This window comes from Pelophylax lessonae (assembly GCF_965119305.1).
Source record: "Pelophylax lessonae genome assembly, chromosome: 3".
Lineage (NCBI taxonomy): Eukaryota > Metazoa > Chordata > Amphibia > Anura > Ranidae > Pelophylax > Pelophylax lessonae.
Window position 1 is genome coordinate 12922055 of NC_138770.1, and position 13279 is coordinate 12935333.

Genomic DNA, 13279 nt, shown 5'->3' on the forward strand with positions numbered 1-13279 from the left:
ACTGATCCATGTGCAAATTCATATACAACATAAAGTGCTTTGTGCTCAAGATGCTGTTCCCTGCAGATCCACTGCTTCTACTTTACACCTACTTCATTATATTATAATATTTTCTATAAAGTAAAAACCTGTGCAAATTCATGTAATCATACAATATTTTTTGCTCAATATAGTGTTCTCTGCAAGTCCACGGCTTCCACTTTGCATCTACTTCAATGAAGTTCTGTTGCTCCAAAAAAGTCCACAAATGAATGAAAAGTTGATAAGGTGTGAAAGTTCTCCGTGCTCCAAACTGTGCCAGCTGTAGTGTAGCCACGCCTTCTTCCAGCTCTTACACACGTGATGGTGAGGGCGCCCCCTTAGTAGTGCTTCCCCACTCACCAGAGCAATATGACTCCCAGCTTTTCAGCTACCAGAGTCACAAACATCCTTCACACTCTCCTCACCTCCGATGGCAAAGGAACTGGATCCTCCTCGCTCACTCCTGCAAGTCTGTTGCGCTTTCTGTCAGTCTCCCTCCTAGACTCGGCTTCCTCCTCCGACCGCTGTTCCAGCAGGAGCTCCGCCTCTTCATACACACTCAGGGAGGAGAGAAAGGGGAAGGATATACAGTATATACACACACAGCACAAAGCCGTGTTCACACTACCAGACGGTTCTCAGGGCTGCAGTTCCTCTGAGCTCCACAAGGTGGTGATCTCACTTCTACCCAGACAGGAAGTCTCTTTGGAATACAGACAGGAAGTCTCTATGGAAGACAGGAAGTCTCTGTGGAATACAGACAGGAAGTCATGTCAGGTACAGACAGGACATTCCATAGGACGTAGAGGAGGTAATACATGGATTAACCCCTTCAGGGAGGATCAGATGATGATTAATGTATCCTTCTTGCAAAGCTGACCACACATGGATGGAAATGTGACCAATCCCTGCTGAACCAGCTGAATTTCCATGTATCTATGGTCACCTTAAGTGACTTCCTCCCCTCCCCCTCATCTCCTTCATTATGTAAATCATGCTGAGATAATTTCCCATTGGCTGAGCAATATTCTCATTTGTCTCTGAGCTCCTTCTTGCTATTCCTCGTCCTGCCTGTTGTTTCCTTGGATTGATTTTCTGTGTAGTGACCCCGGCTTCATCTCTTGGATGCGCTCGTCTTTTGCTTGTCCTGACCTTTATCCTGATTCCTGGATCTCCTCCTCATCTCTCCTCCATATCCTCTTACACAGCTTTTCTCCACATCTGCAGTGACCCTGGGGGGTGTAAGCTTGGCACCAGCATGCAGCAAAATCCATCCCCACCATTAGGAGCTCTGAAGAAAATTGTCTGCTATTTACACTCCGTTCCTCCGCACGTCACCTGCTCACGAGAGATTACTTTCACACATTCCTGACAGATTTCTGTATGGTAAAGGTCAAATTTCACTCTTCAGTTTAGGAGAGGTAGAATGCACCCAGGAACAATGATTTGGTTTGCACAGGAGGCTCATATGGAGGGCCCCTCAAATCTCACCTTTCAAATGTTCCTCCAATTAGTCTTGATGTCCTCTGACATCACACTGACCTCACAGCTCCTCCTCTAAATGTCCCTCCATCTGGCTTTTTTTCTGATGCTCTTAGGATGTGGGCGGACCCTTGGCATCCTCACTTACAAAGTGGGACTGTTGGTCCTGCGTTGTATGTAATTATGTCAAAATGCCTGCAGCAAGCTTTTACTCTGCGTAGTGTGGGGGTCCTCTGTGGGTAAATTATACCTCAGTGGGGATTTTAAAAAAAGGAGACCTGAATGGTGAGGTGAGGAGGATTCTGGGAATGTCATTTGATTTTACTATTTGTGTTCACATCGAGAGTTTTCCTCCTGTGAAGTCTGGAGATCATATGACCATCACATTGCCTCCACCTCCCTCCCGGATAGAATAGAGAAATAAAAAGAAAATTTGAGAAGTCACCAGGGAGATCATCGAGTTGCTGCTGGGAAGGACGTCATGATGGAGAATCAGCCGCCCCTCACATCACCGGGTAAGAGGAGACTTTATTGTAAAGGAGAGAGCAGTACGGAGGATCCACCTAGATCCCCCATCATCTGATAAACAGATAGAAACAATGTATTCAGTCAGTGTGTGTGTTTCCTACAGATGGATCCAGTAATGGGAACCCAGCAGAGAGATGTCCCCGTCCTCTGTATTCCCGGGATTCCACACAGGAAGGTCACACCATCCCTCACCATCATCAGGTAGATGAGGAACAATCACTGATAGTATCATTAGGATCTGTACATTATCTGCATTGTTACCATTGATGTCATTTTTATTATATATTCAGAGTGGAAACCTGAGAGATTGTAAAGTTGAGGTTAAAGAAGAGATAAAAGAGGATGATAAGGATGGGGTGATGGAGGAGTCAGAGTTTCTAAAAGAACACAAAGATCTGTACCAGGACACCATGGTGGAGGCATCCAACTATACAAACCCACCAGAGAGATGTCCCCGTCCTCTGTATTCCCGGGATTCCACACAGGAAGGTCACACCATCCCTCACCATCATCAGGTAGATCACTGACAATTATTGGTAGTTCTGATTTATATACAGTATATTTGTTACAATAAATGTTTTATTATATATTTAGAGTGGAAACCTCGGTGAGTATAATATTGTTGTTAAAGAAGAGTATAAAGAGGAGGATGAGGAGTATGGAGTGATGGAGGAGTTTTCAGAAGGACACAAGGATATCATGGAGTCACCGAATACCAGGAACCCACCAGAGAGATGTCCCCGTCCTCTGTATTCCCGGGATTCCACACAGGAAGGTCACACCATCCCTCACTGTTACAAGGTTGGTGGGATGGAGTATCTAGAACATGGACTCATGGATGTGATGTGTGGATTTTTTATGTGACCTTATTGTTTTCTGATGATATTTGCTCTAATTTTCTTGGTTTAGAGTGGAGATCCAATGGATATAGAATTTGAGGTTAAAGCAGAAGAAGAAGAGAGGTATGTGAGGGATGATCAGCAGTCTATGGAGGAGGATGGAATAACGGGGACATTTATAGAGGAGGACACTCCTACAGAGATCAGCACAGGTGGGTCATTAACACTAAATACATTCCTCCACCCATACTGCTCACTGATTGGTCCAGAGTAGGGCGGGGACTGGGTGATATCAGCCTGTAATACCCTGGTCACTTTCCTGAGCTGTGTTCCCCATCCTGTATTCCTGTATTTCTCTCGGATAATCTTCCTTCTCTGTGCTGCAGACACAATTTATGTATCTAGACTGGATTTATGGAGATTCTGGGGTTCAGCTGGAAGCAAAATGTTGATTTTTTACCATAGGTGTTACTCAACCTAGGCATCTGGGGTATGTACTTTGAGTACTCTGCCCCATACCTGGGTCTAGGAAGACCTCTGACAGAACAATTCTTTAAGGATTACTTGCTTGCTGTGCCGGGTGGAGGGATATGTCTGTAAAGTCTCACACCCAAGTCACTGAGTGCAGTCTCAGGAGATCGGAGGTAGTGGTGTGGGACCTCTGTAACTTGTCTCATGTAAACATTTAAGCTTCCACTGATTACTGAATACAAATATTATGAGCCCTGACCCTTACACTGTATAATTTATATTGTACATTACATACTCCTGACCCCTGCACTATATACCCAAGAGATGGTCAGAGACTGTGCGGACATGATACAAGAGATGGTCAGAGACTGTGCAGACATGATACAAGAGATGGTCAGAGACTGTGTGGACATGACACAAGAGATGGTCAGAGACTGTGTGGACATGACACAAGAGATGGTCAGAGACTGTGCGGACATGATACAGGAAATGGTCAGAGACTGTGCGGACATGATATAAAAAAAGATGGTCAGAGACTGTGCGGACATGACACAAGAGATGGTCAGGGACTGTGAGGACATGATGCAAGAGATGGTCAGAGACTGTGTGGACATGATACAAGAGATGGTCAGAGACTGTGCAGACACGACACAAGAGATGGTTAGAGACTGTGACGACATGATCTAAAAGATGGTCAGAGACTAGGCAGACATGATACAGGAGATGGTCAGAGACTGTGCGGACATGATACATGAGATGGTCAGAGACTGTGCGGACATGATACAGGAGATGATCAGAGACTGTGCGGACATGATACAAGAGATGGTCAGGGACTGTAAGGACATGGTACAAGAGATGGTCAGAGACTGTGCGGACATGACACAAGAGATGGTCAGAGACTGTGCGGATATGACACAGGAGATGGTCAGAGACTGTGCAGATATGACACAAGAGATGGTCAGAGACTGTGCGGATATGACACAAGAGATGGTCAGAGACTGTGCAGACATGATACAAGTGATGGTCAGAGACTGTGCAGACATGATACAAGAGATGGTCAGAGACTGTGCGGATATGACACAAGAGATGGTCAGTGACTGTGTGGACATGACACAAGGGATGGTCAGAGACTGTGTGGACATGACTCCAACTGTGGTTATACTCACCTTTCCTTCATGTGGGGATAAGTAGAGAGTCCTTTTCCCAGGAGAAACTACTAATATGAGGTGGAGCTTTCACATATTTTTGTCTTCACTGTGAAAAGTAAAAATGGTGTGGGAGATGGGGGTGGGGCCCTGGGGCCCAAGCTGTACAGAACTCTTCATGCCCACATAGATAATAGATGAGAGGGCAGTAAGTTGAAGTGCCCCCCCCCCCATACCCACACTTCTGGTGTGTCCTAATACAGATTGAGTCTGCCCCCAGCACACACTATACAGCTCTCATAGACAATGCTGTACAGAGCCACTATGATAATGAGCAGCAATGGCACAGCTCACCTGTGTGCGGTCCTAAGCACACCACACGTGTCCTCTCCAGTCTCCTCCCGACATCTTCATGCTCCTCTGAGTGGTTGCTGCACACACAGTACAGGGAGCCAGGCACCCGTGGTGGGTGAGGAGGGAGATGTCATCAGCGCCCTCATTGGATACAGGGCTGCAGAACCTTGTTGTGCCATATCCTCTGATTGGCAGAGTGTGTGCTGGGTGGGGCAGTGTGTTTAAGACCCATACACAGTGAGTGAAAGGGGAGCCCGGGGGAAGGTAGCTCTTGTTAGGACATGTGGCCGCCTGATTTCCCTAATTAGAGATCCGCCTCTGTAAATAAGGAAGTGCGGGACTTCTTGTGCTGGGAAGATGGCAATGAGTGATAGAGGGGGAGGGGACACTCATCCTATAATCCCCTCATCACTGTCACTCCTATAAAAGACAGTTCTCATTGTTTCCTCACTCTCTGACTAAGGTCCATGAATAAAGAAATGAACTGGTAGGAGATCAGAGGACCCATTTACTAGTTACCTTGAGGGGGGAATTGTAAGATCCTCAGAGACAAAGCTGCCTGATGTGGGCGGAGTCCTGGTTTAGGGGAACCAATCTGCTGATGTCTAGTAATAATTTTTGTATTTCTATTTTAGTACATGGACGGGAGAAGAGGAAAACCTCAGAGGATTGTCTCACTTTGTCTCCAGACTGTAAAGTCGAAGATGAGGACATCACACAGTATAGTCCAGGAGAAAACCCGACTACCTCAAATGTCCATCCGGCACCACACAGTGTAGATGGACCATCGTATTCCTCTTATCCTGAGGAACCTCAGACTGTGAGGGACAGTGCCGGACCATCGTATTCCCCTTATCCTGAGGAACCTCAGACTGTGAGGGACGGTGCCGGACCATCGTATTCCTCTTATCCTGAGGAACCTCAGACTGTGAGGGACAGTGCCGGACCATCGTATTCCTCTTATCCTGAGGAACCTCAGACTGTGAGGGACGGTGCCGGACCATCGTATTCCTCTTATCCTGAGGAACCTCAGACTGTGAGGGACAGTGCCGGACCATCGTATTCCCCTTATCCTGAGGAACCTCAGACTGTGAGGGACGGTGCCGGACCATCGTATTCCTCTTATCCTGAGGAACCTCAGACTGTGAGGGACAGTGCCGGACCATCGTATTCCTCTTATCCTGAGGAACCTCAGACTGTGAGGGACAGTGCCGGACCATCGTATTCCTCTTATCCTGAGGAACCTCAGACTGTGAGGGACGGTGCCGGACCATCGTATTCCTCCTATCCTGAGGAACCTCAGACTGTGAGGGACAGTGCGGGACCATCGTATTCCTCTTATCCTGAGGAACCTCAGACTGTGAGGGACGGTGCGGGACCATCGTATTCCTCTTATCCTGAGGAACCTCAGACTGTGAGGGACAGTGCCGTCCTTGCAACAGATAAGAGGTTCTCCTGTACTGAGTGTGGGAAGTGTTTCCATTTTGAATTCAATCTTAATGAGCATAAAAAATCTCACACAGGAGAGAAGTCACATTCATGTCCTGAGTGCGGGAAATCTTTTTTAAAGAAGTACCATCTTTCCCTACATCGGAGATCTCACAGAGAAAAAAAAGACAGGAGAAAAGCCGTATTCTTGTTCTGAGTGTGGGAAATGTTTTTCCAGAAAGTTCAATCTTTATAGACATCAAAGATTGCATGCGAGTGAGAAGCCGTATTCTTGTCCTGAGTGTGGGAAATGTTTTCTACAAAAATTACAACTTGTCAAACATCAGATATCACATACAGGTGAAAATCCATATTCCTGTCATGAGTGCGGGAAATGTTTTTCAGGGAAGTCCAATCTATATCAACATCAGAGATTGCACACAGGTGAAAAACCGTATTCCTGTTCTGAATGTGGGAAATGTTTTGCAATAAAATCAGGACTTGTCACACATCAGAGGTATCACACAGGAGAGAGGCCATTCTTCTGTCTTGAGTGCGGGAAATGTTTTGCATTGAAGTCCCATCTTAGCAAACATCAAATATCTCACACGGGGGAAAAGCCATATTTATGTCCTGAGTGCGGGAAATGTTTTTCAAATAAGTCCAGCCTTAATAATCATCAGAGATTGCACACAGGCGAGAAACCGTATTCCTGTCCTGAGTGCGGGAAATGTTTTGTACAAAAATCAGAACTTCTTACACATCAGAGATCTCACACGGGGGAGAAGCCATATTCCTGTCTTGAGTGTGGGAAATGTTTTTCACAGAAGTCCAATCTTTACAGACATCAGAGATCTCACACGGGGGAGAAGCCGTTTTCCTGTCCTGAGTGAGGGAATTTTTCCTGACTGAAGTCCTGTCTTTCTGTACATCAGGGGTCCCACACAACCCTTGAGGTGTATTAGTGCCTTAAGTGTGGGAAATGTCTTCTGTATGAATTTTGCTGGGCATCACAGCTCTCATGTGGGGAAGAAGCAAATTAAAGCAAATAAAAAAAATACCTTTTCTTTGGCTGAGTAAATTTTTGCGGTATAGAGACTGGTCTATTATGAGAAATAAACAATAGTTGCTGGAATTTGGCACCTGTTTGACCAGGCATGACATGTAAAGTGGTTGTTCAGCCACTTTGTAAACTACACACAATCCCCTCTGTTATAAAGTGTCCTATGCTGCAGTCTATGTTCTTTGTAATAAAAAGATGCCCATTTGTACTTCATTTCACAGCGCCGCCCGGCGCTCACGTGACTCCTCACTGCTCCCTCTCCCGATCTGACAGCTACAGTGGGAGGGGCTGAGAATCTCCCGCTGTTGTCACTTGGGAGGAGAGAGCCGAGTCTTCAGCCGGGGAGGGGGGAGGGTATCAGCGAGAAGTCCCCTGAGTGCCAAGCGACGCTCTGAAATCCAGTAGTAATGGGCATATTTTTTACAAGGAACAGACACTGCAGTATAGAACGCCTTCTAACAGAGGGGATTGTGTGTATGTTCTACAATTATTTTAGCAGCAGGAGGAGGGGGGTGGGCACTGGTAAGAGCTGTCAGCCGGGGAAGGGAGGTGAGAGCCAAGATGTCAGCCGGCAGAGGAGGGCAGCAGCGAGGAGTCACGTGAGCGCTGAACGGCGCTCTGAAATCAGGTAGTAATGGGCATATTTTTTTTTACAAAAAACAGACATAAAGGAGCATGGGGGAGCTCATGACCATAATGAGGATGGTATTGACACAGCCCCAAATGATCCACAATGGCTCAAACGTGATATGGTCCAGAAATATTTAGACAGAATAAGGGTGGATAAAGCGCCTGGACCAGATGGCATCCAACCACGCATCCTAAAAGAATTGAGCGCTGTCATTTCTAAGCCTTTGTTTCTAATTTTTAGGGAACTCGTTAAGGACTGGAATAGTACCACTGGTTTGGCGTAGGGCCAATGTGGTGCCTATATTTAAAAAGGGATCAAAGTCTTTGCCGAGTAACTATAGACCTGTTAGTTTAACGTCTATAGTTGGGAAGATACTGGAGAGTTTAATAAAAGACCACATAGATGAGTTCTTGCTGGAAAAACATAAGTAACCGACAGCATGAATTCATGAAAGACAGAAGTTGTCAGACAAACCTGATTTCTTTTTATGAGGAGGTACAGTGCCTTGCGAAAGTATTCGGCCCCCTTGAACTTTGCAACCTTTTGCCACATTTCAGGCTTCAAACATAAAGATATAAAACTGTAATTTTTTGTGAAGAATCAACAACAAGTGGGACACAATCATGAAGTGGAAAGAAATGTATTGGATATTTCAAACTTTGTTAACAAATAAAAAACTGAAAAATTGGGCGTGCAAAATTATTCAGCCCCTTTACTTTCAGTGCAGCAAACTCTCTCCAGAAGTTCAGTGAGGATCTCTGAATGATCCAATGTTGACCTAAATGACTAATGATGATAAATAGAATCCACCTGTGTGTAATCAAGTCTCCGTATAAATGCACCTGCACTGTGATAGTCTCAGAGGTCTGTTTAAAGCGCAGAGAGTATCATGAAGAACAAGGAACACACCAGGCAGGTCCGAGATACTGTTGTGGAGAAGTTTAAAGCCGGATTTGGATACAAAGATTTCCCAAGCTTTAAACATCCCAAGGAGCACTGTGCAAGCGATAATATTGAAATGGAAGCAGTATCAGACCACTGCAAATCTACGAAGACCTGGCCGTCCCTCTAAACTTTCAGCTCATACAAGGAGAAGACTGATCAGAGATGCAGCCAAGAGGCCCATGATCACTCTGGATGAACTGCAGAGATCTACAGCTGAGGTGGGAGACTCTGTCCATAGGACAACATCAGTCGTATACTGCACAAATCTGGCCTTTATGGAAGAGTGGGAAGAAGAAAGCCATTTCTTAAAGATATCCATAAAAAGTGTTGTTTAAAGTTTTCCACAAGCCACCTGGGAGACACCAAACATGTGGAAGAAGGTGCTCTGCTCAGATGAAACCAAAATCAAACTTTTTGGCAACAATACAAAATGTTATGTTTGGCGTAAAAGCAACACAGCTCATCACCCTGAACACACCATCCCCACTGTCAAACATGGTGGTGGCAGCATCATGGTTTGGGCCTGCTTTTCTTCAGCAGGGACAGGGAAGATGGTTAAAATTGATGGGAAGGTGGATGGAGCCAAATACAGGACCATTCTGGAAGAAAACCTGATGGAGTCTGCAAAAGACCTGAGACTGGGACGGAGATTTGTCTTCCAACAAGACAATGATCCAAAACATAAAGCAAAATCTACAATGGAATGGTTTACAAATAAACATATCCAGGTGTTAGAATGGCCAAGTCAAAGTCCAGACCTGAATCCAATCGAGAATCTGTGGAAAGAACTGAAAACTGCTGTTCACAAATGCTCTCCATCCAATCTCACTGAGCTCGAGCTGTTTTGCAAGGAGGAATGGGCAAAAATTTCAGTCTCTCGATCTGCAAAACTGATAAGAGACATACCCCAAGCAACCCGCAGCAAAAGGTGGCGCTACAAAGTATTAACTTAAGGGGGCTGAATAATTTTGCACGCCCGCCCAATTTTTCAGTTTTTATTTGTTAAAATTTTGAAATATCCAATAAATTTTGTTCCTCTTCATGATTGTGTCCCACTTGTTGATTCTTCACAAAAAAATTACAGTTTTATATCTTTATGTTTGAAGCCTGAAATGTGGCAAAAGGTTGAAAAGTTCAAGGGGGCCGAATACTTTTCCAAGGCACTGTAAGTAAAACCTTGGACAGAGAGGTGGCTGTGGACGTAGTATATGTGGACAGAGGGGTGGCTGTGGACGTGGTATACTTGGACAGAAGGGTGGCTGTGGACGTGGTATACTTGGACAGAGGGGTGGCTGTGGACGTGGTATACTTGGACAGAGGGAGGGCTGTGGACGTGGTATACTTGGACAGAGGGAGGGCTGTGGACGTGGTATACTTGGACAGAGGGGTGGCTGTGGACGTGGTATACTTGGACAGAGGGGTGGATGTTGTATACATGGACAGAGGGGTGGCTGTGGACGTGGTATACTTGGACAGAGGGGGGGCTGTGGACGTGGTATACTTGGACAGAGGGGTGGACGTTGGTATACTTGGACAGAGAGGGGGCTGTGGACGTGGTATACTTGGACAGAGGGGTGGACGTGGTATACTTGGACAGAGAGGGGGCTGTGGACGTGGTATAGTTGGGTTTTGCAAACGCGTTTGACACAATGTAAGTCTACTGGCTTGGAAAGATCGGTTTGTAAATGGATAGAAAATTGGCTAAAATATAGAATTCAGAGAGTAGTGGTTAATGATTCTTACTCTGAATGGTGTAAGGTTATCAGTGGTGTACCCCAAGGTTCAGTGTTGGGACCCTTACTTTTTAATATCTTTATAAATGATATCGGGCTGGGATTAAAAGTACCATTTCAGTCTTTGCAGATGACACCAAGCTTTGCAGTGGAATAATTTCCTTAAAGGATGTCTCCAACTTACAAGCTGACCTCAATGCACTGTTTCATTGGGCAACTATGTGGCAAATGAGGTTTGATGTTGATAAATGTAAAGTTATGCTCTTGGGGGGTAAGAATATGCATGCATCATACATACTAGGGGGAGAAGAACTGGGGGAATCCATATTGGAGAAGGATCTAGGGGAATTCATAGCGGAGATGGATCTGGGGGAATCCATAGCGGAGATGGATCTGGGGGAATCCATAGCGGAGAAGGATCTGGGGGAATCCATAACGGAGAGGAACTGGGGGAATCCATAATGGAGAAGGAACTGCGGAAATCCATAACGGAGAAGGATCTGGGTGTTATGGAGTGTTATGTACCCCAGAAAGAGCGATATCATCTGTACAAATCATTAGTAAGACCTCATATGGAATATGCAGTTCAGTTTTGGGCTCCAGTTCTTAAAAAGGATATAGGGGAACTGGAGAAAGTGCAGAGAAGGGCAACCAAACTAATAAGAGGGGTGGCTGTGGACGTGATATACTTGGACAGAGGGGTGGCTGTGGACGTGGTATACTTGGACAGAGGGATGGCTGTGGACGTGGTATACTTGGACAGAGGGAGGGCTGTGGACGTGGTATACTTGGACAGAGGGAGGGCTGTGGACGTGGTATACTTGGACAGAGGGGTGGCTGTGGACGTGGTATACTTGGACAGAGGGGTGGATGTTGTATACATGGACAGAGGGGTGGCTGAGGACGTGGTATACTTGGACAGAGGGGGGGCTGTGGACCTGGTATACTTGGACAGAGGGGGGGCTGTGGACGTGGTATACTTGGACAGAGGGGTGGACGTTGGTATACTTGGACAGAGAGGGGGCTGTGGACATGGCATACTTGGACAGAGGGGTGGACGTGGTATACTTGGACAGAGAGGGGGCTGTGGACGTGGTATAGTTGGGTTTTGCAAAAGCGTTTGACACAATGTAAGGTAAAGTCTACTGGCTTGGAAAGATCGGTTTGTAAATGGATAGAAAATTGGCTAAAAGATAGAATTCAGAGAGTAGTGGTTAATGATTCTTACTCTGAATGGTGTAAGGTTATCAGTGGTGTACCCCAAGGTTCAGTGTTGGGACCCTTACTTTTTAATATCTTTATAAATTATATAGGGTCTGGGATTAAAAGTACCATTTCAGTCTTTGCAGATGACACCAAGCTTTGCAGTGGAATAATTTCCTTAAAGGATGTCTCCAACTTACAAGCTGACCTCAATGCACTGTTTCATTGGGCAACTATGTGGCAAATGAGGTTTGATGTTGATAAATGTAAAGTTATGCTCTTGGGGGGTAAGAATATGCATGCATCATACATACTAGGGGGAGAAGAACTGGGGGAATCCATATTGGAGAAGGATCTAGGGGAATTCATAGCGGAGATGGATCTGGGGGAATCCATAGCGGAGATGGATCTGGGGGAATCCATAGGGGAGAAGGATCTGGGGGAATCCATAACGGAGAAGGAACTGGGGGAATCCATAACGGAGAAGGAACTGCGGAAATCCATAACGGAGAAGGATCTGGGTGTTATGGAGTGTTATGTACCCCAGAAAGAGCGATATCATCTGTACAAATCATTAGTAAGACCTCATATGGAATATGCAGTTCAGTTTTGGGCTCCAGTTCTTAAAAAGGATATAGGGGAACTGGAGAAAGTGCAGAGAAGGGCAACCAAACTAATGAGAGGGGTGGCTGTGGACGTGGTATACTTGGACAGAGGGGTGGCTGTGGACGTGGTATACTTGGACAGAGGGGTGGCTGTGGACGTGGTATACTTGGACAGAGGGAGGGCTGTGGACGTGGTATACTTGGACAGAGGGAGGGCTGTGGACGTGGTATACTTGGACAGAGGGGTGGCTGTGGACGTGGTATACTTGGACAGAGGGGTGGATGTTGTATACATGGACAGAGGGGTGGCTGTGGACGTGGTATACTTGGACAGAGGGGGGGCTGTGGACCTGGTATACTTGGACAGAGGGGGGGCTGTGGACGTGGTATACTTGGACAGAGGGGTGGACGTTGGTATACTTGGACAGAGAGGGGGCTGTGGACGTGGTATACTTGGACAGAGGGGTGGACGTGGTATACTTGGACAGAGAGGGGGCTGTGGACGTGGTATAGTTGGGTTTTGCAAAAGCGTTTGACACAATGTAAGGTAAAGTCTACTGGCTTGGAAAGATCGGTTTGTAAATGGATAGAAAAATGGCTAAAAGATAGAATTCAGAGAGTAGTGGTTAATGATTCTTACTCTGAATGGTGTAAGGTTATCAGTGGTGTACCCCAAGGTTCAGTGTTGGGACCCTTACTTTTTAATATCTTTATAAATTATATAGGGTCTGGGATTAAAAGTACCATTTCAGTCTTTGCAGATGACACCAAGCTTTGCAGTGGAATAATTTCCTTAAAGGATGTCTCCAACTTACAAGCTGACCTCAATGC

At 45.9% G+C, this 13279-nt stretch overlaps 1 protein-coding gene across 1 annotated transcript in view; it reads left to right on the forward strand.

Annotated features, from left to right (window-relative positions):
• LOC309550224 (uncharacterized protein) overlaps positions 1-13279 on the forward strand; it is a gene marked incomplete at its 5' end in the record, with an annotated part of 831917 nt that overhangs the window by 9834 nt on the left and 808804 nt on the right. The window contains one exon of the mRNA XM_082250635.1: positions 6411-7241. Within this exon, the coding sequence (XP_082106761.1) occupies positions 6411-7161 (751 nt within the window). The 3' untranslated portion in view covers positions 7162-7241. The remainder of the gene's footprint in view (positions 1-6410; positions 7242-13279) is intronic.